We start from the raw sequence: 27,421 nt of genomic DNA, 5'->3' as shown, positions 1-27,421 counted from the left end.
ATCTTCCTCAGCGCCGCTGCCAGGACGTCCGGGAAAATGGGGATGTAAGTGTGGGCCCGCCCGCCGGCGCGCCTGCATGAGTGTGGCTCAGTCACTTCTGGGCTTTTCCGCCACAGGGCCACCCAGCCCGCCGGCTCCCGCGCCCTCCCACCTCCGCCTGGTGACTCACTGTCCCGGGACGGCCCACAGGCAGTTCTTCCTCGGGAACTCACGCAGCGGGCGGGAAGCCCGCCGGCCACCTCCCCGCCTCCCCTCCCGCCACCCGCCACCCAGCTCTCTGGGTTCAGGGCAGGGGACCCTGACTCCGCCCAGCACAGCAAGCTGAGCGCCCGCAGGCTCCTGGCCCCAGTGCTCTCCCGCCTGGTGTGGCTGCTGCCGGGGTCCCTGCTGTCCCTCCCTCACGCCTCCCAACCATGTCGCTACTCAGCTGGGGCTACGCGGAGCACAACGGTGAGTGCCCCACAGGAGGACTGGGCGGGGGAGCCAGGGAATGGGGGGGATCTGGGGGCAGGGGTCATGAGGCCACCTGCACACCTAGGTCCCCTGCCCTCGGGCCATTGGGGACCATGTGCGGGAGATGCCCTTGGGGTGTTAGTTCAGAGCTGACAATGTGCCAGGGTCCCCCAGACCCCCGACAGCAATGCCTTTCACAAGCCGGGGGGGGGGGGGGGGGGACTCACCCCGTGACAGCACTTCTGGGTTAAAGGCAGTCTGAGGACACACTTGAATGGTGACTCCTCCAGGAATAAATCATGGAAATGCTTACTGTATTGAGGAAACTCAAATCACTGGAATGGCAGCTCTGAGAAGGCAGGGTGCCTCCTGGGGCACCCAGGATGCGGGTTTCAGGCAACCTTGACAGGGCCAGCCCCTCGTCCTGCTGGCCCTGGGGACTTGGGTTCTTTCTGAAAGGTGAAGGCAGCATGGGGCTCCTTCTCCAGCACCCTGCCCCCTCCCCCCCCCACACACACACCCTGCAGACACTGTGGGTCAGCAAAGGGATTGAAATTAAAGCACGTGGGCAAAATGCAGTTACTGATGGGAGCAGTAATAAGACGTGTACTTTTCTTCTTGTCTATTCTAAACTATCAAAAGTAAACCATTTTCTCATTTTTCTATTAAACAACTTATTCAGCCAATTTTTTCAAATACTGATTATTTAAACTAAGAGCATAGTGGCACCTAGAAAGCCTTATAGTGAATCACTGTCAAAATTAGGTGGGGGAGGGGAGGAAGATTAATCAAAGAATCTATATGCATATATGCAGAACCCATGGACACAGACAATAGCGGGGTAAAGGCCGGGGGGAGGGGCAGAGGAGAGGCGGTCAAAGGGGCAAAAAAGGGACATCTGTAATACTTGCAGCAATAAAGATAAATTTTGAAAAAGAAAGAAAAAAATTAGGCTTGTGACTAATAACAATAATTGTTATTACTATTATTATTGGACAAATGTATATTATTGAATAGTACTGTGTAGTTGATTTTTATAGAAACTTTACTTTGACAAAGAAATGGAAAGTTTCACTTTTAACTGTAGCCTTTTGACATTAAAATTAATTTGCCAATAAAAATGGTAGCAGATAAAATTTAAAAATGAAGAATAACTTTGGTGGATTTCTTTCTGATGGAGGCTATAATTATAATCTTACATTTTGCTAATTTCCAGTTTATGTTTGGGGTGGCACAAAATCAATTTTCTTTAATTTCCCTCTCTGCTGGAATGATCCTTAGCATTGTTAATAGTTACTGCAGGCCAGTAGGGCCCTAACTGGTTAGGACAGTGGTTCTCAACCTTGGCTGCACATTAGAATCACCTGGGAATCTTTTTAAAATCCTGATTTCTGGGCCTCACCCTCCGGAAATTCTATTTCTTTGTTACTAATGTTGTGGCCCCACCCCATGACAAAGACACAGAATTTCCGGAGGATGAGGCCCAGAAATCAGGATTTTAAAAAGATTCCCAGGTGATTCTAATGTGCAGCCAAGGTTGAGAACCGCTGGGTTAGGAAGAAGGGTGCTTTTGATCAGTGAGTAGCGATGACTCTGTAACATGCTAGGAAACATTGAAGCTGTCTGCAGACATTTTTCAGTCTAACGCTCTCCCAACTGAGCTATTTCGGCCGCTGTTGTCTGCAGACATTTTCAGAGTCTTCTTAGGAGAGCTGTTAGCAGGGACTGATTCCGTAGCGTTCTAAGAATGGGGCGGGGGTTCCCGCTTTAGAAGCAATAGCGATGAGGGGACACCTTGAGGTAGGTCGCCTGTGGCCAAGCCCTACGGGGAACGATGCATCCAGCCGGCAGGGCTGATGGTTCTGGCTGGACTGTGGGTGAGCAGCTGGCAGGAGCCCTTGGCGGGGGCACCTGCACGGACAGCGTAGGGCTCCTCCACGCACCTTCCGCGGTGCTATTGGCTTCGTTTAGAAAGTGGCCATCACTGCAAACTACGCGTCACCATGACGTTCCCAAGTCCCTGAGCCAGTGGAAGAAACACCGCACACCTCTCCTGAAGCACCATGTTCAAATGGGGTTAACGCCGGAGGTTGGGACTATTTTTACAAGGGGGGTCCTCTTAAGAGGCAGGGAATGAACCTACCCTAGTAGTTAATATCTAACGTTGAGTATTTCAAAATGGTTCTGCTATAAAGACTGGAAACCGGAGGGAGTGGTTAGGAGGACACTCCTGATGGAAGAGTCGGCAGATCTGAAGTCTAATGTGCTTTAGGCAGTCATGCCTGGTGGCTGTCAAGGGGTGGGGGGCGGGAGAGAGAGAGGGAGAGAGAGAGAGAGAGAACACACACAGGCTAGTGAGTGCAGCAAGGTGAGTGCGGGTCTAGTCAGCGAGGACCGGGTGCTTTTCTGTAAAAGCTGAAGGCAAGGGCTTGCGTGCTCAAGGGCCTTCAAGTCCAAAGCGTCAGGCTCCAGGGAACAGCTGCGGAGTTGTGTGTATTGTGTGTGGTGCGCGTTCCTGCGGTGACGTTCCTCCCTGGAGCTTAGAGAGGGAAAACATTATTCATTCTTTTTTGACAAAAGGAGGAGTCATGGGGGAATGAGATTTAGAGATGGGAGCTGTGGCCCACCGTGGCATTTCTGCATTTCTTGAAGCTATATTCCAAACCCGATCTTTAAAGACGCTGGTGCTGCTAGTACCAAGGTGGTTCGTGGTCACGCTGCGCCGTCTGTGCAGTAAGCACCTGGGCTCTGGAGCGGCCAGGCCGGCTGGTTGGTGCGGGAGGGCAGAGCTCTCCGGCTGTGGCGGCCGCTTGGCGGCGGGAGCAGTTGGAGGAGACGGAGGGACCACGTCTGTCCCTGTCTGTGGACGCGCTGCTTACTTGGAGCCGCCACTGCTGTTGGTTTTGAGAAGCAGAACTCGAATCCAGTCTCCAGAGCAAGGCCAAGGCCCCCGAGGGCACTGCTGGCTGTGGGCTCACATCATTTACCGAATGTGTCTCACTTGGGTGCTGGGTGCCGTTTTGGCTTTTTGAGTAGCGGGTCAGGGTGAGCATTGTGCCGCCTTTGGAATTCAGATGTAGCATTGGCAAAAAACAGAGGGGCTTCCTGAGGTGGAGAGAGGAGAAACAGATTGCTCCCTGACCCACTGCAGGGGATCCACATCCCATTTCCCGGCAGGGTGCGGCCACTGCACTTGCATTATCCCGTGAGAGGGGGTGTGGATTACCTGCTCACAGGCAGGCTCACTCAGCTGTCCTTCCAGCGCGAACTCCTGAGCCCTGCAGCCCCCACGCTCACTCCGGGAGCTGAGACGGAATCCCTTGTTCTCCGTGATGAATTGTGCTGTTGTTCTGCGCTTGGCAGAAAAGTGCCTTTGGAAAGTACCTTATAAAACATATGTGCTCTTTTGTCTACAAGGGTTTGTTTAATTCTGAAAACGAGTGAACGCAAGCCAGGAAGTTTCCATACCTCTCATAAGAGCAACTGGTCTTGTAAAAACAGCAGCACACAGTGGGTGTGAAGGTCCTGAGGATGAAGACCTTTTATTAATCCCCGCTCTCTCTTCAGGCTCAAGCACAGTGTGTGGCACTCAAGGAGGACTCCTTGAATGACACCCCTTGCTTAGTCCTTCTCTTTGGTCCTGTGCACTCTATCCAGGTCCTGTTCACTGGAACCAACTCTTCCCCATCGCTGATGGGGACCAGCAGTCCCCCATTGAGATTAAAACCAAGGAAGCGAAGTTCGACTCTTCCCTCCGACCTCTTAGCATCAAGTATGACTCGAGCTCTGCCAAAATCATCAGTAACAGTGGCCATTCCTTCAACGTTGACTTTGATGACACGGAGGACAAATCAGGTGGGCTTTTGGGGGGGGGGAGGGAGTGAGGGGCTCGGACAATTGGATGGCGCCTTCTTTTCTCTCTTATTTGAAACACCTACCCATTGGATGTCCCTGTTAGTACTTTGCTGGGACCTGTCATAAAAGCTGTGTTTGATTAGTGCAGGGACAGTGTCTTCCACACCATCAATAAAGAATGGCCAGCCTAATGAAACTCGTATCATTTCTATGTGACACACTAGCTAAATGAATAGAAACGAGCATTCCCTTCGCCTTCAAGCCCAGGAAGCAGATTCGGACCAAGTTTAGAAGTTGGATGACAGAGAAGACTAGGAGACTCATCTTTTAAGGCTGCTGACAAGTTGCTTTTACTTTTAGTCTAATATCAGGATGCTGCTGCATTTGCTCTGTTAATGATAAGTATAGTTAAATGGTAAAAACCCTTCCCTGGAAGAAAGCTTTCACTCATTAAGCGCAGCTTTGGTTTAGTCATAGTTCCCTGTGCTTAGGTAAAGCTATATTGTTAGTTAAAATTATAAGCCCGTAAAATTACTTCCTCATACTTGTCAAATTCGTAGAAGTGATTCATATTATTTACTCAGAGCATTGTAAAAAGTGCGCAAAGAGAGATTAACACGTGGTGTTTTCAACTTGTGGGGAAAGAGGGACCCTGCTATCCATATACGTGTTTTCTTCACACCTCAGCTCTGTGAGGGCGGGAGGCTGAGGTAAAGGGGAGGGTGACGTAATGGGCACAGATGTGGTCACGTAGAAATCTGAGGCTTCCAAACACAAGGCTGACACCACCCACGATTGCGGTTGGAAACTGGTTATAGTATCTCAAATATTAAAGGAAACTGAGGTTACAGTCCTCGTTCCAGAATAAGAAGTGACTGGATAAGACTTCCCGTGCCACTCGCCGGCCCTGGAATCGCGCTGTGGTGATGCCAGGTCACACCGCAGCCGCTTCTGTGCAGTCATTGCTCAGGCACCGCCCTGGTCCTGAGGACACACAGGAGCGAGGCGGTCCTCTTAGAGGAGCTTGCTTGCAGCTGGGTAGACAGTAGCTGTCTGAAGAGCCTTTTTCTGGTTGTGCTCCCAGCCGTGCTTACTGTCCAGGCAGCCGATGCCAGTGCAGTTGCGGAAACGGAGCAGGACGGGCACGTTACTGACAAGGCTCAAGGCAGGTGCAGTGCAGCAACACCTGTTTCTAGTTTCACAACGTGGTTGAACTTCGCGGCAGAGAGCAGCTAACAGAGGCCCTCTTGCTGAGGTGGCACACGTTCCCCACACTTCTAGGCACTCATCTCTGGCGTCTTATCCTCTGTAGACCTCTTGTGTGAGCAAATCATTTGAAGAGATTTTTTAAAATTCTGGGTGGAGTGATAAACGGGCTCTAAATGTATGCCAAGTATGATTTTGGAGAAATGATCACTTATTTTCAGAGTTAAGATGGAGATAGTAATATGTATTTACTCACCTCGGCTGGAAAGTGAAATGAATAATTCGACACTTGCAAACACTAAATCATTCTCATTAAAAATAACTTTGCCACCATTCTTCATCGTATCCCACAGTTTCACTGTTCTATACAGACCATCTTGAAGGCAGCGCGAGGCTCACTATGACCTTTTGACTCGCTTTCCCCACCCTGTGCAGAGCCCTAGGTGGTCATCACAGGAGCCACCCATGGTCCGGGTCGCACGTGGGACGTTTCAGTACAGACTCTCCAGTGTGGAGCCCAGCGAGGCAGAGAGAGGCCAGCGTGGCTGCGCCCCCAGGCGGGCTGCGCTGATCTGGGTGAAGCCTGGGTTGGGAGCGGCTCCCAGAGACCAGCCAGGACTCCTGGGCCTTTTGGGGTCTCCGTCTTTCTCCTGGGCCGGCTGGTTTGTGTCTGCTCCCAAAGTGCATTCAGTTCTAGAATAAGAGGTGAGTCCTGAGGCCCCCTCTGTGTGGCGCGGTGAAGGGTGCCCTGGCTCGGCTTGGTTTGTGCAACAGAACAGGAAAGACAGGACGCCAGCACTGGTTGCCCTCGGAGGCCCTGGCATCCGGAAGCAGGCCGCCACCCAGGGAGGGCATGTGCCTATTCAGCTCATTTATCTGTGAAACATCTTGGAGGCTGTTTAAAGCCAAACCTAAGATCCTCTCCATCTAGGATCTCCTCGGGGACAGTCGCGGGAGGGGCGGTGCCGTAGGGACGCCAGCAGGGTCTGCCGGAGCGTGTCCAGGGCAAGCGGAAGCAGTGGCACCGCGCTGTCGCGGACAGTGACCGAGAGGGGCCTTGCAGCCTGCTGTGGGGTGCTCCCCTTCCCCTTCTCTCCCAGAGGGCTCTGAAGATAGGCAGCTACCTACCATAGAGCAGTCTGGATCTGGCGGAGCCTAGAGGGTGCCCGACCATCCAGCCTTCCCAAGACTTGATAGCATGTGCTCCCAGTTCCTCCTTGGGCAGGTAGATGTGAAGGGACATCAGTCCAATCTCCTAGTTAGGAACAGGGAAACAAACACAAGTGCGGACAGAGAGCGGACACCCACGGAGGCATGGGTGCGTGTGGGAGGAGATGTCCTCGCTGAGCGGGGACTGTGCCCGGCTGCTGATTGGACCCCTGCCCAGCTCTGAGCCACCGTCCAGCGCCAGGCTGGGGAGAAGGGCACCCCCCCACCCCCAGTGCTGGTCCACGCACAGTGGTCTGGCCTCCTGCAGTGCAGCCCAGAGGGCACAGGCAAGCGTTACCTTGTCCTTTCGCTTCTTGCTGTTTACAGAAGACTGCATATGAAATTCTTAACATCTTTCCTTCTTATATAAGGTGGGTCATTCTTGACAAATTTTGTAACTGCATATAATTATGTGTATGTAACATAACTAAAGAGCAGGGCCACTAAAGTCAAGCTATTGTTGAGGCTGCACTGGCCCGTCGGCACTTCCTGCTGTTGGGTGATGGCGATGAGCCCTGTAGGTGGGTGTGCTGAGCTCAGTCGCCAGGGCCTCCGGGCCCCCGGGGTCTGCCCAGCAGAGATTAATCACAAGGACACACTTTAGGACTATGGTTTCTAGTAAGACACTTTTCTGTCTTAAGATATGACTCCATTGCCATAATTCTGTTTTTTAAAATATATTTTTATTGATCCAAGAGAGGAAAGGAGAGGGAAAGAGAGAGATAGAAATATCAATGATGAGAGAGAATCATCGATCAGCTGCCTTCTGCATGCCCCACACTGGGGATCTAGTGCACACATGGGCCCTGACTAGGAATTGAACCAAGACCTCTTGGTTCATAGGTCGACACTCAGCCACTGAGCCCTACTGGCTGAGCTCTAGGGCCATGGTCTTAGAGAGCATATCTGTGGAGGAAAAGTGCTAAAAATACACTTTGCTCAAGTGGCAACATCTGATAGATTTTTAAAAAGAGTTAATTGTGTCCTGTGTTTCCTACTTCCCTGAGAAGATGAGCTCACTTTGCCCGCATTTGTGGGAGCAGCAGCGGTATCGCAGTCATCATAGCTCGCGGGTCCAGCCGGCTGTCTGCAGAGCAGGGGCGAGGGCTGTGTGCTCAGTTTTTCTCCTTCCCCACGACATTGGGGGGAGGCGGCGTTGCTCGCCGGGGTCATGGCCTGACAGCTGGAGCTCAAGGCCAGAGAGTTTGTGCAAGGCCACGGTGGTGAAGCCAAGGCGAGCCAGGTCTTCAAGTGCTGAAGGCTCTCCTGCGCCGCCTGCTGCGCTCCTGGGCCCGGCGGCCTCGGGGGACTGGCAGCCCTGCGGGCTCCCTGCGGGCTCCCTGCGCTGAGCCAGAGTGCCTGCTGGGCTTCCCGTGCCCGCGCACAGCTGTCCGGTGGACGCACTCACCCTTCAAAGGTTTGTGTTCACTCCTCGCCCACCTGGAAGCTGGATCCCGGCCTGCGAACACCAGGCGCCTGGGTAGAACCTTCCTTGAGACGTGGGTGCCGGGAGACGCTGTGGGGGGCGCTCGGTAACACCCTTCTTGCTAACAGTGTCACCTGTGTTGCCCTTCAGTTCTGCGAGGGGGCCCGCTCACTGGAAGATACAGGTTGCGACAGTTTCACCTGCACTGGGGGTCCACGGACGACCACGGCTCTGAGCACGTGGTGGACGGAGTGAGGTACGCCGCCGAGGTAAGCCATCGCCAGGCTCCCGACAGAGCTGTCCTCTCTGGTGGGAGGTAAGGGACCGGGAAGGCGTCCTTGACCCCAAATAGGTCCCGAGCTGATTCAGATCTCAGCTGGGACCTTGCTTCCTTCCATCAGCGCAGCCTCGAACGGGGAGCCTCAGCGCGACCCCGAGAGGTAGGGTCGCTGAGCCCGTGTGAACGTGAGCTCCCGGACTCGGGCAGCTTGGGAAACTGGCCCAGGAAGCAGCAGGTCCAAGTCACAAGCTGGCTCCTGAGAGGCCAGTGAGGGGGAGGAGAGAAACGTTTGTCCTAGGCCCAGCTCTGTTCATGTCTGGTCCCGACACATTCACTCATATCATGTACAATCCCTAGAACAGAGGTGAGAATCGACGGCAAAGGGCCCGGTGGGGTCAGACACCGCTCTCCGCCCTCCGTCCCCTCTCACCTGCAGCTGTGCACCGGGCAGCGCCGTGTGCAGAACCATGACGTCCTGGCTTCTTCACCGGTGTCACTCCTCCGTAGGGTGCTAGCCTTTAGGAACACTCTACCTCCCGGCCGGCGGGGCTCAGTGGTTGGGTGTCAACCTATGAACCAGGAGGTCAGGGTTCAATTCCGGTCGGGGCACATGGTTGTGAGCCTGATCCCCAGTGGGGTGTGTAGGAGGCAACTGATGGATGATTCTCTCTCATCATTGATGCTTCCTTCTCTCCCTCCCCTTTCCTCTCTAAAAATCAATAAAAATATATTTTTTAAAAGAATACTTTTCTAATCCTCTGGCTAAAGCACAAAGCATCATACAGTTAAATACCGCTGACCCCGGCTTTACCAGAGATGGGCGGGAATTGTCCTGTGACTCGGCCAAAGCTACTTCCGTGTGCCCTGGCGCCGGCCAGGAGACGGAGGACCTTGCAGGCAGTCCGCTCGTCCGCCCGTCCGCCCTCAGGCTTACCGAGCCACCCGGCCCTCCTGGGCAGCCTGCCGTGCGGAGAAGCCCAGCAGAGGGCACAAGGCTTGCTGCCGGTTTTATTCTTCCATCACTGGTACATCTGCTGGTCGGGCTATTACCCAAAGGCATGGTCACCTCCTGAGCGCTTTGTGTGAGAACAGGGCTCCCAGGCTGCGGGGGTGGGGCCCTGAATCTGAGACAAGGACAGAGATGCTTGGGCTGCGGGGGGGGGGGGGGGGGGCGTGGGGGGGCGTGGGGGAGGGGGGAGGAGTGAGGCCCCGAAGCCGCTGGTGCTCAGCCTCTACCGCCCATGCTTGTGTTGTGAAGTTCTGTGTCGGAACGTAACGTATTCTGAATCTCAGAAGCTCTGGGTCGGGCTGCCTCTGTCATGTCCCAACGCAGCTTGGGACAGTGGTCCACCCTCCACACGCCCGAGCGTGGCCCTGGAGGTGCCCGGGGTGGCGCTGTCCTCCGCGTGGGGCTGCGAGCTCTGGCCGCCGGGGATGGTCCTTGATGCGGTGGGGCCTCCGGGCTCACTGTGGATCGGGGTCTTTCTAGTTTCGTAGGTTCGTTTGTCCCTGAGCTGCATTCCCTCATTCACTAGGAACGCGTCGGGGCCACCTCATCCTCCACCTTCCCTGGCTCACCGTGTGGGGAATGGGGGGGGGCATCCAGGAGAATAGGGGGAGTCCAGGGGACACATCCCTGAGGAGAAGAGGCGTGAGCCAGGCAGCAGGACAGGACTGGCGGGCCTGCCCAGAGGGCGCGTGAGCCCTACAGCCCAGGAGAGAGTGCCCGTGGGACTAGAGCATGGACAGTGGCACATGGCAGAGGCCGGTAGGGCTGAGCTGTATTCTAAGAGCCGGGATGTCACTGACTGGCTTTGAATTAGAAAATGATAATTTTTTGCATTTAAAAAATATCATTCACATTACAACTAGAGGAGAGATTGGAGTGAAGCAGGAGGGGATGAGGGTCGGTGAGGAGGCTCTGGGGGATCCTGGTGGCGGGTGACAGTGCAGGTGGCCTCTGCCCAGCGGGTGGGGGTCGGGGGAGGCTGGTGTCTGCCGCCGCGGCAGCGATGCTGCGGAGAGGGATCTGGCCGTGCAGGTGGGCGCGCTGTCACAGGTGGCCGGTCACTGCGCAGACGGACGGGTGAGTTCTCTGACGGAGCCATGCCACGTGGTCATAGCGAGGCTGAGTGGTCAGGAGGGGCCCCTGGGAGATGCCACCTGAATTGAGGCCGAATGACCAGAAGCCACTCGGAGAAAATCCAGAGAGCGCTTTCCAGGAAGCGGGCAGCAGGGACAGCGCTCTGGCGGGAGAGTGTCGCCTGCTGGGAACAAAGGCGTTGGCCTTAATGAGAGGCCACACCGGGGTGAGGGCCTGAGCGGGTCAGCGTCCTTGTTGTGTGCGGGATGAGGACAGAGGCAGTGGTGAGGGTGCTCTGTATCTTATGAAACCTCTGCTGTTGGGGGAGCGGGTGAGGCTGGAGGCAGTGGCGGGCCTGGAAGTGGCTTTTCCAGTCCTTTGTACCTGACCTCAGGGCATCATCAGGTTATGTCCTCTTCACAAATGATAAGTGAAGGAGCCCTGACCGGTTTGGCTCAGTGGATAGAGCATCGGCCTGGGGGCTGAAAGGTCTCAGGTTCAATTACGGTCAAGGGCATGTGCCTTGGTTGTTGGGACATCCCTAGTAGGGGGTGTGCAGGAGGCAGCTGATGGATGTTTCTCTCTCATGGATGTTTCTAACACTCTATCCTTCTCCCTTCCTCTCTGTAAAAATAAATCAATAAAATATATATATTTTTTAAAAAAAGTGAAGGAAAGAAAGACAAAAGGGAAAGGCCACTGAGAACGGTAACATGGGAATATAATTTGGGGCCGAATCTGAGGGCTCGTGATGGTACAGCCGCACTGACAGCTGCATCACAAAGCTTTTCCCGAGAGTCCTGGGCCGCGAGAACGCGGACGGAGCTGCTCTGGAACTCACCTGAGCTCAGCGTGTGCCTCACACACAGAAGCATCAGGCATGGAGGTGAGTGTAAAGCTGTGATTTCAGCACTGATGATGACTTTTGCACCAAGGCATTCTGTGTGTCAACAGGAGGCGGTCAAACGCTGAGGCTGATGAATACTATTGGTCAGACATTGTTTCCCAGGGAAAATCTGCTCCTTTCCATTTGCAGCCGCTGCAGCCACTTCTTTTTAAAAATATATATATTTTATTGATTTTTTACGGAGAGGGATAGAGAGTTAGAAACATCGATGAGAGAGAAACATCGATCAGCTGCCTCCTGCACACCTCCTACTGGGGATGTGCCCGCAACCAAGGCACATGCCCTTGACCAGAATCGAACCTGGTACCCTTCAGTCTGCAGGCCGATGCTCAATCCACTGAGCCAAACCGGTTTCGGCATGCAGTCACTTCTTGTCATTTGCTCTGTCACTGGGCTGTCACTGTGAATAGGCGCCCAGGTCTGACTCAGATGCCTGGGCCGTGCGCTCAGCTGCAGGTCCCACACAGGTGCCTGGGCCATGAACCAAGGAGTCACTCCCCAGGTTTCCGTGTCTGTGGCGTCATCTCTTACCAGGTGGCTGGTGCGTGGGCGCTGGGCGTTTGAGACAACATCCACGTGCTTTCCTGCCCAGCCCATCGAGCGCCGCCCGCCCAGGTTCCTTCCCCGCTTTCTTACGCCACATGGCACCGGCCACCGTGGGAGAGCCAGTCTCTCTCCGCTGTTGGGGGCGGGGTGCACTGTTTCATAGTTCACTGTTTATGGTCATTCTTTTATTTTTTTTAAAAAATATGTTTTTATTGATTTCAGAGAGGAGGGGAGAGGGAGAGAGAGAGAGAAACATCAATGATGAGAGAGAATCATTGATCGGCTGCCTCCTGCACGCCCCCCACTGGGGATCAAGCCCACAACCCAGGCATGTGCCCTGACCGGCAATCGAACCGTGACCTCCTGGTTCATGGGTCAAGGCTCAACCACTGAGCCATACCAGCCAGGCATGGTCATCCTTCTTTATCCAGAAATCCCCGCATTAGTTGCCTGGAGGACGTACAGTTACATTGAAAGGAGGGATAAACCTGAGCAGACTAACTCCTTCCTCTGCTGTCACCTGGAAGGTGGATTGTGCGTGAAACCCTCACGTTTCCTCCTGAGGGGCCACAGGAGTCCCTTGGGGAGGTCGAGTCGAAGCCGGCCCCTCTCGCGGCCGTCAGGATCAGGGCCACGCCGTCTGGGTGTGTCACGTGGCCTGGGCTCCCTGTGGCTCCCATCGCAGCGCAGCCCTCAGCCGGGAAGGAGCCCCCAGGAGCGGCCTGTGCGGGACTGTGCGTGCCCCGTCCGTGCACCGGTCTGTGTTCGGGACACGGCCGTGGCGCTGGACACCGGCTCCCTCGGGTATGGGGAAGGCTGTTGCTCTTGGGAGAAGTTGGGACGTGGGAGAAGCCCCTTCTGGTCCCGGCCCCGTCCCCCCTGCCCTCCCCTCAGCACACCGGTCCTCCTCCGACCTCTGCTTCCAGCCCAGCCTCTCTGTCCAGTTCACTCCTGCTCCCCACACGGGGTCGGAACTCGGGCCTAGAAGCTGGTAGGTGTGTGGACACGGCTTAACACAGCGACTCTCACGGAGAATCCATGTTCACGCCACAGAAAGGCCTCAGCTGCGGGCGTGAGCCTCTGACCACGTCCAGGAACCATCGCCCCGTCCATGGCAGGTCACCCCTGGGGGCCCACTGACGCCCCCGCCCCCCAGCCTGGACCTGCTGCCAGCCGGGCCTGACCTCGGGCTGCGGACTGCAGTCCTGGGTGCGGGAGCGCGGGGGCCCTAAGTCACTGGGAACGGTGGCTGGAGACTGTTGGGGCTCGAGGGGTGTGGCAGGACTTTCTGGGGCCTCCAAGAGCACGGTGGGCGTGGCTGCAGAACCGTGCATGGAGGTGCAGCCCGGCCTCTGCACCAGGCTTCCCTGGCGTTCATGTGTCTGAGGATGGATCTAACATGACGTTGACTTACACCGTGTCCCTCCTTTTCAGCTCCACGTCGTCCACTGGAACTCGGACAAGTACCCCAGCTTCGTGGAGGCCGCTCACGAGCCCGACGGACTCGCTGTCCTGGGAGTGTTTTTACAGGTGAGGGCCTCTGGCTTCATTAGAACAATTACTCGGCCGTGTGGGGCAGGATTTCAGTCGCCGAGTGGACATCCTACCATTTTAAAAATAGCCTATTGATCTTTAGAGCGGGGGGCGGGGGGAGAGAGAGAGAGAGAGAGAGAGAGAGAGAGAGAGAGGCATCAGTGAAATAGAAGCATCGAGTGGCTGCCTCCTGCACGCGCCCCATGGGGGATCGAGCCCGCAACCCTGACTGGGAATTAAACCTGCAACCTTGTGGCGCATGGACTGAGCCACGCAGGCCAGGTTCTACCATCTTTTAACAGCAAATCAGTTGTAGGTCCAATGTTTCCCTTTTGAAATGGATGTCACAGTTCCACGTTTATGGTTCCTCTCAGCGCTGGGAGCTTTGCCTTACAGTCCTCCCTGTGTCTATTGATCATTTTTGTCCATTAGCAACAGCAACAGTAGCGCTGCAGTGACGAGGAGACCCGAGAGGGGCCTTGGCCGACCTTTCCTCTGACTGACAGCACAGTGCTCAGAGGGGCAGGGCAGAGCGGAGTCACTGTCCTGCTTCCGGAAGCATTAGTTGCACCACATGGTTGGTTGTCCCAAATGCACTGACCGTTTCCATTGTTTTCTGTGTCTCCTGCACAAGTGGCCAGACAGGTATCGCTGTGGTCACACCTGGGTGGGTGGGGCCGCCCGACTCCCACTGGGACCACATTCCTACAGGGCGTTCCTCTTTGTTGCGACACCCACTGGATGGGGAAAGAGGCGCACGTGTTTTTTCCGAGGAACGGGGCTCAGGACGATCTATTGCCTTGATCCGAGACCTCCCGTTGTTTTAGGCCGAATGTGGGGGACGTTTTTCCTCTAATGTTTTGATGTCATAATAGCCTGTGTGGGTAGAGGGTCTGGAAGCCACACCTGGTTTCGGAGTGCGGGTGTGATGGAGGCGGCCTAAGCCAGGCTTTCCTCAAGTTCACCTGCGGCTGCAACATCCCTAAAGCTGAGAAGCAGGAAGCTGTCACCACCACTTTGGGGGCCAAACTTCTAATTCAGCCAAGGAGCCTGCAGTGCTCTCTCCTCATCCAGATTCTTCAGGCAGGAGAGCTGCGCTGCAGAACAGCCACTGTTGGCTGTGGGCTGGCCTACGTTTTGTTTTTAAAGAATTTAAAATCCTGACTGAAATGGAGCAATTCAGACCTGTCTGCAACAGTAACCACTTCTCTCGAAATTTCATGTTTTCAGATCGGCGAATGTAATCCCCACCTGCAAAAGGTTACTGACATCCTGGATTCCATTAAAGAGAAGGTAAAGCTAATTCCTGGTGGCTGGTGGCTAATGTAGTCCTGTTTTCTGCTGAGTTCTCTTGTCTTCTCTTACAAACATGTCTGAGTCAGGGCCGAGTGCTGCTCCTTGAAGCGGCCGGCGTGTCCTTGACCGACAGAGCTGACACGACCTATCACCACTCACTCCTGAAGTTTATGAAGAAGTCTTCCATCACCTAAAATAAGTCTATTTATGCATAATTAGTTCCTGTTGGAGTTTTACAGAATAAGCCTTTGGCTGCAACACATTTTAAAGACCACTCATATGAAAACAAATCTTGTCCTTTCAAATGAATCTTAGTGATGCCCGACTTCCTCTAACATGTTTAGATGAAGGCAGGTACTCTTTCTAAAGTACAAACAGCAGGCACTAAATAACTGCGCGGCTGGGCAGTTCCAGTGAAATCTGATGTCACTGCCTGCATGTTTCTCCAGGTCTGTGAAAGCGCCCCCTTGTCATCTGTGGCTTTCTCTCCCCTGCCCCAGGGTAAACAAACTCGATTCACGAATTTTGACCCGTTGTCGCTGCTTCCGCCGTCCTGGGATTACTGGACGTACCCAGGGTCTCTCACCGTGCCGCCCCTTCTGGAGAGTGTCACGTGGATCATTCTAAAGCAGCCCATCAGCGTCAGCTCTCAGCAGGTAGGCCTGGTCAGGCTGGTCCACTCCCAGAGGACCGGGTGGCGTGGTTTTCCACCCCCGCTGTGCCTCCTGCTGCGCCAGGAAGCCCGTCTTCTTCCTCAGGTGGGGTTTCTGGCCCTTCCCATTGACCTTCTGCTTTGGTGGTTTCTTCCCCACCTCTTAGAAACGCGGGGGAGGGGAGGCGCCCTGCTTGCTTCTGTCTCCTAGTCTGGACTGAGATAGAAAGGGGCTGGGATTCAAAAGGAAAGTCAGGAGAGAGGCTGCTCTTAAAAGGTGGCCTTCACCTTTCCTGCTGGTCCCTAGGCCCGCCCCTCCCACAGGCGCCGCCTTCAGGAAGCGGACTTGAGCCGCAGGCCAGTGCCTGCTGAGTTTAAGAAGAAACCTGCCACCTGTGGCTTTTGTTGGCAGAGCGTCTGTGGGGCGGGGCGTCTGAGGGCTGCAGCATTTACTAAGAGGCTCTTCCTGTGACATAGTCTGCAGGCTCAGAGTCTTTGCCCAGAACCCTGCTGGGCTGGGACCTTCGGCCAACCATCTGCCAGGTGGCTGCTGTGTGCCCCCAAGGCTGCGCTCAGTGGGTTTGGTTTTGTCCTTCCTTTTTGAATGATGTGCTGCAGAACCTTAGCAAGAATGCAGTCTAATAATTTTTGCAGCTAATAAAGCACTTCTGATGTGGGCTGGCCCACTGGCCTCGCTGTTTATTCCCCAGTCAAAGACTAGAGCTGGTTGACCTCCACCAAGGTCAAGGTCAAAGACTAGAGCTGGTTGACCTCTGCCAAGGCCGTGTCGGGGGCATTTCCCCGTGCTGTGAGGCTCATGTGCCACTTCTAGTGGCCTTGTCTTTAGGATAAAACACCTAATGCCTGGGTCATACTCATTAATCTAGACTAATAGAATCCTATGTGGTCGTGTGCCCTCACGCCGTAACAACCCATCACTAGGAGGCTGCGTGCGCAGCAGGCACGTGCAGGTGGGTGGGGCTGCATAAGCATTGAGGTGCATGTGGGTGGGCGGGGACTTGACCAGGAGGTGCATTGTGGGAGCAGATGGTGGCTGCTGCTGTCCAGGGCTGGCCCGAGGCTCCATCAAGCCACCAATGGTGGGCTGGCCCAAGGCTCAGGCAAGCCGCCAATGGTGGCTGCCACTGCCAGGTAGGCCTGAGGCTCAGGCAAGCTGAGGATGGTGGCTGCCACTGTGAGGGCCAAGGCTCAGGCAGCCTCGCAGCCAGCAGTGGCAGCAGCAGAGGTGTGATGGGGGTGTTACCTTCCCCTGATTGGCCGGTTGCCTCCTGCGGAGGGAGGCCAGTCTATGGCTTCAACCCACTACCCACGGGTAGCGGAACTAAGCCATCAGTAGGACATCCCCTGTGGGCTCCCGGAATGTGAGAGGGAGCAGGCCGGGCTGAGGGACTCCCTCCAGTGCACAAATTTTTGTGCACCAGGCCTTTAGTACTTTTATAAAGATCTGCATAGAAACCTAGAGCTTAAGTGACATGAAATTTGCTGTGAATTTTTCCATTAGAAACAAGGTGAATTGTGTCATGAGAATAGGGACCTGCCCCTGGGTCGGGGCCTCACTAATGGGTCTCACTTTCTCCCCTTCCTGTGCCCATGTGCTTCCTTTCACAATTCCTGGTTACATTTGAAAGGGACACATTATAGCATCAAGACATGTTTTTCCTCATAGTCAAGGGTATCTTTACTCCTTAGAGCCACATTTGAAAGTAACTTTTAAAAAATCTACCTGTGATTGGTAAGGGATTATTTCAAAATATATATTAGATCCTTAAAGTGCACAAAGTTAACCCAATCAAGGAAACTTTCTGCAAGTGTTGGGCTATGACTGACTAGCTGTGGACTCATTACTGTATCTTATTTCAGGCTCAATTAATTAGTGTTGATTATTAATTTGGCTTTTTGCACAGAAGAGTATAAAATGGTAGCTGAGTTTCAGGGTTAGTGTGACCGGTGGTTCACGGTGAAGCTTTCACCTGAATCTACAGGAGCGGAAACCCTTTCAGACATCTCATTTGCAACCAGATTGAAGTGATTATCTGAGTAATAATCCAAAGTATAAAATAGTGCTATAGCGCTTGTAAGACTTAAGAATGAAGCAAAAGATATTTTAAAAGCCCAGTCCCAGTCGTAACCATGAGAAAAACATCAGACAGAGCCCGAGTAAGGGGCATCCTGCGAAACACCGATCGTACTCCTCAGACTGTCCACGTCACCAAGAACAAGGGCGTCTGAGAACTCACCACCAGGAAATGCTCAGGTGACAGGTGACTCAGTGAAATGCCATGTCTTGGTGGGATCCTGGGGTAGAGAGAGACATCAGGTGCAAACAAAGCAGCCTGAGTAACTGCACTTAAGGGCGGCATCAACTTGGTTCGTTAGTTGTGAGAAGGAACACCTTGGAAGGTGGTAACTACAGAGGAAACTGATGCGGGTACACGAGAACCCGTTGTAATCATTCTGTAAATCTGAACCATCCTGAAATAAAAAGTTTATTAAAAAACCCAAAACACAGAGGGTTGATAAGATCACTGGGTTGCCTAGCTCTTTCATGTAAAGTCTTTTGTGTATGCCACCAGCTTAAGAATTGCTTTCCAGAAAATGCTGTCTCCGTGATGACAGCTCTATGTTGAAGTCGCTGGAAGCGTACTTATTTATAAATTTTTCAGTCCCACCAGAACCTCTGTCAGTCGGGTGGGCCAGTTCCCCGCTGCTCTTTCTTGCCAAGTCACTGTCTGACCTAAAGCGCAGAGCAGAGGCTGTTCATTTTCTTTTTCTTGATTCAAGTCCATTTTTCTCCCCCAAGTCGCTGACTGAAATGCCTGGTTTACCCCCAGGCGGGGAACAGACTGTGATTCTGATACCTGGATAACAGAGGCCTCATTGTCTTGGGCAGGCGGACTTTTCCTGCCAAGTCTCTGGGTTATTCTGGGTTTTCTCCACTCGCTTCCTCAGCTGCTGAAATCCAATGTGCAGGACACTTGCCTTCTATCCTTGGCTCCTTTTTAAACATTCTGTTTTGTTACGCCGTTGTTTGCACACAACAGCACTCATGAGCCTCAGTGTGCCGCTGACAGCCTTGGTGGTTGTGTGTTACCATGCGATGGAGCAAGCCACGCACCGTCCAGGGAGCGGGATCCCTGCCAGAGGGCTCTGCGTGCCCTTTGCCCTCCACTGACCACGGCCTCAGGACACCACTGAGAGTCACTAGGATTTTATTCAAGTGGAATTACACAGACACACACTTCTGTGTTTGATTTCTTTTGCTCAGAACAACATTTTGAAGATTCACACATTTTATTTATTTTTGTTACAGAGTAATATCCTATGGTATGGATATACCACTATTTTATTTATTTTTTATTGTTTAAAGTATTACATGTGTCTTCTTTTTCCCTGATTGACCCCCTCCCCCGCCCCCCGCCCCGCCACTCCTGCCCCCAAGGGCAAGCCCCCACCGCCCCAGTGTCTGTGTCCATTGGTTATGCTAATATGCATGCATACAAGTCCTTTGGATATACCACTATTTTTTTTAAAAATCTATTTACCAATTGATAGACATTTGGATTGCTTTAGTTTGGAGATGTTATGAATGTGGCTGTCCATATTTGGGCGTTAGAAATAATTGACATACACACTTTCCTGTAGACACATTTTCATTCTTGTGGCAATGACTAGGACTGGCATTACTAGGCCAAGTGGTAAACTCGTGTTTAAGTTTATAAGGTACTGCATGTTGTCTTCTAAAGGGCGGTTCCTCAGACTGACATAGCTCGATGTGGGGTTGGGGGAGATGAGAAGAGACAACCCAAAGAACTTATATTCTTACTAGAGGCCTGATGCACGAAATTCATGTGGCGGGGGTGGTGGTGTGTGGAGTGGGTGGGATCCCTCAGCCCAGCCTGCGCCCTCTCACAATCCGGGACCCCTCACTCTTAGCAGCCTGCCTGCTCATTCCCTACTGCTTGGCTCGCTGCTCCTTAGCGCTGCTGCTGAGGCAGGAGAGGCTCGCGCCACCGCCACTGCACTCACCAGCTGTCATGAGCCCTGAGGGCACTCTCGCTGTGGGAGCACACTGACCACCAGGGGGCAGCTCCTGTGTTGAGGATCTGCCTCCTGGTGGTCAGTGCACATCATAGCAACCGGTCATTTTGGTCGTTCCTCCATAAGGGTCTCTGGGCTTTTATATATATATAGACTAGTGGCCCAGTGCATGAATTTCGTGCATGGGGGGTGGTTGTCCTTCAGCCTGGCCTGCACCCTCTCCAATCTGGGATCCCTGTGGGATCTGGCCTAAACCGGCAGTCAGACATCCCTCTTACAATCCAGGACCACTGGCTCCTAACCACTCACTTGCCTGCCTGCCTGATCGCTCCTAACCACTCTGCCTGCTGGCCTGCTCGCCCCCAACTTCCCCACCCCACTGACCTTCTCGCCCCCAACTGCCCCCTTTCTGGCCTGCTCGCCCCCAACTGGCCCCCCTGCCGACCTGATCACCTCCAAATGCCCTCCCCTCCTAGCCTGATCACCCCTAACCGCCTCTGCCTCAGCCCTGCCACCATGGCTTTGTCCGGAAGGATATCCAGAATGTCTCCTGGTCTAATTAGCATATACCTTTTTATTAGTATAGATATGCATAGCCCATGGACACAGGCAGTTAAGGTAGAGAAGACCTGGGGGGATGGGTGTGGTCTTGAAGGGGAGGGGATGGGAGATATCTGTAATACTATCAACAATAAAAATATATTTAAAAGTGAAAATTAATTAATTAATTAATTAAGGACTGTTCCTTCTTTTATTCTCAGTAGCAATGAGATTTCTAGTTGCTTCACATCCTTGTTAGCACTTGGTGCTGTCAGCCTTTAACATTAGCCATTCTAGTGGGTTTGTGTAAGTTTACTATGCATTGATCTGATGACTAGTGATGTTGAGCATTTTTTCACATGCTTGCTGTCTCTGTGTATATCTTTTGTGAAATATTTGTTCAAATCATTTGCCCATGTTAAAATTGGGTTGTATGTCTTTTCATTATTGAGCTGCGAGAGCTCTTACCCAGTACAATCTGGACAAATGCCCTTTTCCAATACATGTTTTTGCAAAAGTTTTCTCACAATCTATGGCTTGCTTTTTATTTTTTAAACATGTCTTTTGAAGAGGAACAGTTCTTAATGTTAATGAAGTCCATTTATAAATTTATCTTTTATAGTTTGTGCAAAAGAAGTCTGCTTTAGAAATCTTTGCCTAACTATATGCCACAAAATATTTTCTTCTTTAATAGTTTCAGCTCTTACATTTAAGTCTTTGATTACTTATGAGTTACATTTTATGTATCCTGTGCCCATTCTCTTTTTCTTTTCCTTCTGATATTCTAATTACACATAGATTTGATCTTTTAATATCATCAGTGAAACTTTATTTAAAAAAATTATCTCTGTTCTTCACTGTGGGTAATTTCTATTTATCTATATTAAAGTTAATTTACTCTTTCCTGTCAGGTCAGTGTGACTGTTAAGTCTATCCATTGAACTTTGTGCTTTAGAAATTATATTTTCAGTTTTAAAATTTCTACTTGGCTCTCTTTTATTATTCTATTTATCTACTGAGACTTCCCATTAAAAGTACTGAGATTTCTTGTGCATTAAAAAGGATGCTTTGTTTCATTTCATGTGGCTAATTGAACATCCTTGTAAGTTCCGACTTTGATTCATCTTGGGCCTGACTGTTGATTTTTCTTTCTTTAAGACTGTGTTCCATTTTCTTGATTCTTACGTGATTTTTTAAAAATCATATTCTAGATGTTGTGAACATGAAGTTGCGGTGATTCTGGACTCTGTTATTTTCTCTGATAAGCATTGTTTCTCTGGTGTTAGCAGGTAGTTTCCTAGCTGGGCTTGAATTGCACTTCTTTTTCTTGGGCTGCAGCTCTGGCCTCAGTTTGGCCATGCGTGGTTTGTAAGCTTAGAGTTGGTGGATCTGCTCTCCAGCTCATTTCTTGCAAGACAAGTGTCCCCATGGCAGACTCCACCCAGCTCCAGGTGGCAAACTGGAGAGATGGAACGCACTCTAGAGCGCCCACCTCTCCTTCTGTGTGTGTGAGTCCCCCCGACCCTACTGCTGTGTTCCGTCTCCAGTGCCTGTAACTAGTTGTTTTGCATCATGTCTGGTGTTAGAGTTTTTCTACACGGAGGTTGTTTGCAGGGTCTTAGTCTAGCATATCTGGATGTAAAACTCTAATGTCTTTTTTTGTACGTTTCCCTCTTTTTTTTTGTTTTCGGGTTTTTTGTTGTTAATCCTCACTGGAGGATATTTTTTCCATTGATTTTTAAACAGGGCGGAAGGGAGGTGGAGAGACAGAGAGTGAGAAACATTGATGTGAGAGAGACACATCGATTGGTTGCCTCCCACAAACGCCCCAACCAGGGCGGGGATTGAGCCTGCAACCGAGGTATGTGCCCTTGACCAGAATTGAACCCAGGACCCTTCAATCCAAGGGATGATGCTCTAACCACTGAGCAAAATTGGCTAGGGCTCTAATGTCTTTTTTAATAGTAAAATGTTATATATTGTATTAGCAATCATTAATGTCTAAGAATGTTTTTCTTCTGCATCTTTAGACTATTTGTTAAATGAGGAAAGAATTTATTCATTTGAACATTAATTTTGACTGAATATATAAAACTGTAGAATTAGCTTTGAAAATAAATTTTTAAACTGTACCAAACAGTACAACGCATTCTAGAATTGTCTGATAATTGCTCATTCTCGCAGGCGTGATGCAGAGACACAAAGAGGTGTTCTAAGTGGCCCTGGTCCACACTTTAGAGAGAGTGGAAGGGAAGGGGAGAGGCAGAGAGAAACATCCATGTGAGAGGGACTCACCGATTGGCTGCCTCCCATAAGTGCCCCGACCCAGGCCCGGGATTAAGCCTGCAACCAAGGCGCATGCCCTTGACCAGAAATTGAACCCGGACCCTTCAGTCCACAGGCCAACACTCTAACCACTGAGCAAAACCAGCCAGGGCAAGACTTGACTTTTTAAGAATCACTGGAAATCTCTTCACCCAGGTGCTCCGGGACCAGCCGTCACTGACGTGGTCGAGGGGCCAGTGCGGGGAAGTTCCTAGGTTAGAAGAAACCAGGAGGCTGAGGTGCTCGCAAGCCAAGCTAACAAGGTTGTCTGGGGGCCTTGGTGGGTTAGAAATGCCACTTACTGCAGGGAGATACTCTGAGATGCCTACACCTAAAATGATACCATATTTGGAATCTACATCAAAGTAATCCAGTTAGGAGGGACCAGCGGTGAGAGAGGATGGGGGTGGGTGGGGGCAGTGAACCTGGGGCCGGGCTCCTGGTGGTTTATTATTCTACGTTTGCGCGTGTGTGGAAGTCTCCGTAATAAAAAGTAAATAAAAAGAGGAGGAAAGCGGGATGCAGAGGGCGCTGGGTGGCTTCACGCTGGCTTGCGGACGGCTCATCTGAACCTCCCTCGCTTCCCCTAAGGCCTCATCTTTAATGGGGATGAGAGCATGTTACTGAGAGGGTCGTGTGGGGTTACCAGGCAGATGAGATCATGTAATGAGAAGCGCGTAGCCCAGCGCCTGGCCCAGCACATTCCGTGACCGATGTTGGTGGGCAGCAGAGCAGCCAGACATTTGAGCCCCGAGTGACACAAAGTTGTTACAAAACACCAGGGAGGAGCAGCTCTGCTCCCTACACAGGGGACGGAAAGTGCAGGGCCAGAGCCAAAGCAAACAGCAGCCTGTCACACCCACCTGAGCCCCGGTGCCCTGGGAGACCCCGCCGGGAGCCAGGTGGATGCAGGACCAGCCTTAGCGACGGGGCAGGTATTCTGCCTGGAGGAAGCCAGGGCAGCAGGGAGGGGCCTGGTGGGGGCTGGGCAGTGGCTGAGGGCACCAGAGCCCAGAGAGGCAAATCTGAGCAGGCCTGGAAGGCGGGCCCACCATCTGGGCAAGGGTGGGAGGCAGATCCAGAGCCAGGACTGGGAGAGACACATGGATGGGACATCAGGACAGGTGCAGGGAGTCCTAAGGCAGGCAGCTCAGAGAGTGTTCTAGAGTAAGTTCCTGTCCTAGACCCAGTCGGGTAAGCTGCTGCAGAGGTAGGGAGCCATGGTGGACTTGTGTGTGTGGTGGCGGAACAGAGCGGGGTGGGAGGGATGAGTAAAGCAAGACTTTCAGACTGTTTCCTTCTCCCTGGAGGCGGGGCGGGTGTGCTGGGTGAGGAGGTGAGGCAGGGCCCTGCTGGCGACTGGGGACTCGGCTCCCGCACAGCCTCCCACCTGGAGTGGCCGCTGCAGACACACAGGGTGACCAGGCCTGCACAGGCGGGCGTCTCCCTGGGCCCTGGGGGCGGGTTTGATCGGCCCTGCTGCTTGACTTTTCTGAGAATTTCCTGTCTCTCCTGGCGTCAGCTCTGATGGTCTGGTCTAATGAGACACGAGTGGCAGCAAGTTGTAAAAAGGCGTCTGACCCTCCCACACTGCACCTTCTACAGGGCGCTCCAAAATATCCCCTGTCCTTGCCTGTGGCGCCTGAGCTGACCACCACACAGTGTGGCTACAGACTGCTGCTGCTGGTGCTGACCCCTCCACCCCGCCTGGCCGAGCGCCGCGAGGGTGGCGGAGCCTGACTGCAGTGTCCTGGCCTGAATGTGCTAGGTCGGCGGCTAAATGACTGGCTGAGCTCAGAGAATGCGGCTCGCACTGCTCAAAGCAGCCACACAAACACTGAACACTTACTCGTGTTAACTGGCAACACGTTTGGTGAACATTTCTGAGATAGTAGAGTTATTCCAGGAATTTACCCTACCTCATTTACTGCTATGGACCTATGCTAAATCTCAACAAATAATACTAACCACCAGGAAGTGTTAAATAATTTGTAAAACATGCTTATAATAGAAACTTCTCCGCGATTAACAATGGTGACAGCGATTTATATTGATCGACATGCGGAGATGTCTAGCATGTCGGCAGGGTGGGCCAGGGGAGGGGCACCGTCGCTCACCTGAAGACGGCACACGCACTAATAGATAACAATACAAGAACAAACTCAGTTTCTCAGATCACAACTGTAAACCTAGTTTTGCCCCACCCTGTATATGGAAATAAATAGGTTTCAGAAGAGCATTTAGTTACGCTCATCTTTGTAATAAAACATCTGAGGTGTGTGTGCGCTTATACATAGAAGCATGTTCATTCTGGCAGGTGGCTCGGTTGGTTGAGCACCAAGGAGTCTCAGGTTCGATTCCTGGTCAGGGCACATGCCTGGGCTGCGGGCTATATCCCCGGTAGGGGGTGTGCGGGAGGCAGCCGGTCAATGTTTCGCTATCAAATCGATGTTTCTCTCTCTCCTTCTCCCTTCCCTTCTCTCTAAATATACATTAAAAAAAACTATTCTTAGAAAAAATAGAAGTGTTTTATAGTGTCAAGTGTCTTGTGACGTGGTGACTAGCAATCTCTGTTTTCTTCTTGATACTTTCTACTGCGTGAAGTTTGCAAGATACGTAAGCTTTCTTGTAATGAGCAAAATTAAGCCCTTTTGGTGAGAAATGTGTTTGCCACTTAAGTTGTAAACACGACCAGAGGTGGAAGGCCTTAGGCTTTCTCCATAGATAGCTGTTTACAAGGCACAAGAATGGTGAAAACAAGCAGCTCTCTGTGGTTACAGGAAGACAGTCCTTACAGGATGGGCGTGGCTGCCGTGGGCACCGGGCCTGCGACAATGGGGAGCCCCCTGTGGCCCGCTGCTCCTGAGGCGACCCATCCAAGGCTCCGCCTGGTGCTGAGGACACTGACGCCGAGGTCCCGGGTGGGGCAGAGCTGGGTCCCCGCTAGGAAGGCCCGTGCCCCCTCAGCCCCTGCCCCCCATCCCGTCAGGTAGGAGGGCTTGTGGCCTGCGCTCGGAAGCCAGAGGCACCTCCAGATGCTGAGCTGGCAGCCAGGGGCGGCCCTGCAGGCTGAGCCAGGCTGAGGGGACCTGCCTGCAGACGGCAGCTCCTGGTGCAGGGCACCTGTTTCTCAGCTCTGTGCCGGGCCGCACTCACACCGGTCACCGCGCTGACGCTGCCTCCTTCCCCCACAGCTGGCCGCCTTCCGCAGGCTCCTGTGCACCCCCGAGGGCCACGCGGCCGCCTTCCTGCTGAGCAACCACCGGCCCCCGCAGCCCCTGAAGGGCCGCCAGGTGAGGGCCTCCTTCCTCTGACAGCCGTGGCCGGGGACCAGCCCACACACGTCTGCGGAGAGAAAACAGGACCAAACAGGACACAGAATCCCTCCCGACGGTGTTCCTGAGTTCCGGTCGGGGGTGCCCTGTGTTGTCAGCCGCAGCAGAAAATCCGATCCCTGTGACCACGGACCTCACTCCGGGCTGGGATTCCCGCTCCCGGCCTCGGAGCCGGAAACTGCCACGTGTGCAGAACCACGAGATGCGTCCACAGCCGCCTGCAGGGAACAGGGCAGCATCGTAGAGACCGAGCCGGCCACGCTCTCCTGATGTTTGGTAAAAATCTTGAGTTCGTTTCCAGAGTGACAGAATGGGGCACCTCTTTCTGCCCGCAGACTGCAGCTCCTGGCACAGGGTGCCTCTTTCTGTGGGGAAGCCGGGGATCCTGCTCAACATTCCAGTGCATTAAAAAGTTGGTCATATTTCCGATGTTAAAGTGAATTTTGGTTTTGATTGTGTTGCCGATTCATGATGCCTTTGGAAAAATGAGCGCTAGGGGAGTTGGTGGGGGTGGGGAGGGATGTGGCTACTCGCAGCCCCTACTCCACGGCTCAGAACCGCCAGTTTGGGTGAGAAACCCATTGGGATATAAACGCTATTTAAACTTCAGTGCTAGTGCTGTATGTCCACCCACGGGGATGTTACTGATAAACTGGGTAACATTCAGCGGACGCAGTGCTGGCCAGCTCCCGCATCGAGCCCCTTTGAAGCCTAGAGCCCAGCCGCCCAGCCAGGCAGGCAGCTGAGGGTGTGGGGAGGCCGGCCCCTTCGGCCCTGGGTTTCCCCGAAGAGCAGGGCAGTCCTGCTGCCCGTTCTGTCCCTGAGGGGCAAGTTCCTGAGCCTCAGATAAAGGTGCAAGCCATCCACCAACCCGCCCATTTCCGGGCAAAGCCCATCGGCCCTGGCCATGTCCCTCAGTGTGTAAGTAATTTTGCAAGGTGGCCTTGCAGAATTGATATGTACTTCAACCTATTGCTCTGGTGAGTTTTGTGTGTTTTGGTGAAGGAGGATGAGGTTGGGGCTCTTCCTGGTACAAGGCCTGACCCTGCATTAAAGAAGGGATGGACCTCACGCTGACATTTGAGAGAACTTAAACTGAGTTCCCTTGATTCTGATGCTTTGTTAGCACCCCTCCCTCCCGCTGGGCATGGGTTTCGTTGTAGGAGTTATTCTGAGATGTCTTGTTGGCGGGGGCCTGTGTGTTGGTTGGCAGGAATAGCCCCAACGCGATGCCGCATGCTCGGCCCTCAGCACTGCATGCGACCAGGAAACCAATTTCCACTTGTCTTTTTTATTATTGATCCTGTTATAGGTGTTCCCCAATGTAACTCTTTCTATCCTGCACCCCTGTTCCCCCCTGCCCCCCCAATTCCTCACCACACTATTTTCTGTGTCCAAGGGCTGTGCCTACATGCACACAGTTCTCTGGTTGATCTCTTCCCGTCTCCTCACCCTGCCCCTCTGAGACCTGCCTGTCTGTCCAGGCGTCCATGCCTCTGGCCCATGTTGTTCACTGCCCTCTGCTGGATGCATTCGCTGCCACAGCTGCCAGAAGGTGGTGGACATGCAGGGACCACTGTACCCTCCGTCGGAGCATGTGCGGGGTGTGCGCTCAGACAGGGGAATAGCCTAGACCAGTGGTCAGCAGACTGCGGCTCGCGAGCCACATGCGGCTCTTTGACCCCTTGAGTGTGGCTCTTCCACAAAATACCACGT

General features: G+C 52.9%; 1 protein-coding gene across 1 annotated transcript; it reads left to right on the top strand.

Annotated features, from left to right (window-relative positions):
* The first annotated feature begins 244 nt into the window (after nt 1–244).
* LOC132219674 (carbonic anhydrase 13) lies at nt 245–25,943 on the top strand. The gene is made up of 7 exons (XM_059672100.1): nt 245–450; nt 4,111–4,308; nt 8,300–8,418; nt 13,400–13,495; nt 14,729–14,791; nt 15,295–15,450; nt 25,565–25,943. The coding sequence occupies exons 1-7, from the start codon at nt 414–416 to the stop codon at nt 25,682–25,684; spliced, it is 789 nt and encodes a 262-aa protein (XP_059528083.1). The 5' UTR covers nt 245–413; the 3' UTR covers nt 25,685–25,943.
* The last annotated feature ends 1,478 nt before the right edge of the window (nt 25,944–27,421 follow it).

The sequence above is a fragment of the Myotis daubentonii genome, chromosome 17 (genome assembly GCF_963259705.1).
Source record: "Myotis daubentonii chromosome 17, mMyoDau2.1, whole genome shotgun sequence".
In the NCBI taxonomy this organism is placed as follows: domain Eukaryota; kingdom Metazoa; phylum Chordata; class Mammalia; order Chiroptera; family Vespertilionidae; genus Myotis; species Myotis daubentonii.
The sequence above is the reverse complement of the archived record's forward strand: the minus strand, read 5'-3'. Positions and strand labels throughout refer to the sequence as shown.

What these genes read in the sequence shown, in the direction of transcription:
- LOC132219674 (XM_059672100.1), top strand. Translation starts at nt 414, where the DNA reads ATGTCGCTACTCAGCTGGGGCTACGCGGAGCACAACG. An exon ending in GAGTGAGGTACGCCGCCGAG is followed by an intron (nt 8,419 to 13,399) that starts GTAAGCCATCGC and finishes CCTCCTTTTCAG; the next exon opens with CTCCACGTCGTCCACTGGAA. An exon ending in TGGATTCCATTAAAGAGAAG is followed by an intron (nt 14,792 to 15,294) that starts GTAAAGCTAATT and finishes CCCCTGCCCCAG; the next exon opens with GGTAAACAAACTCGATTCAC.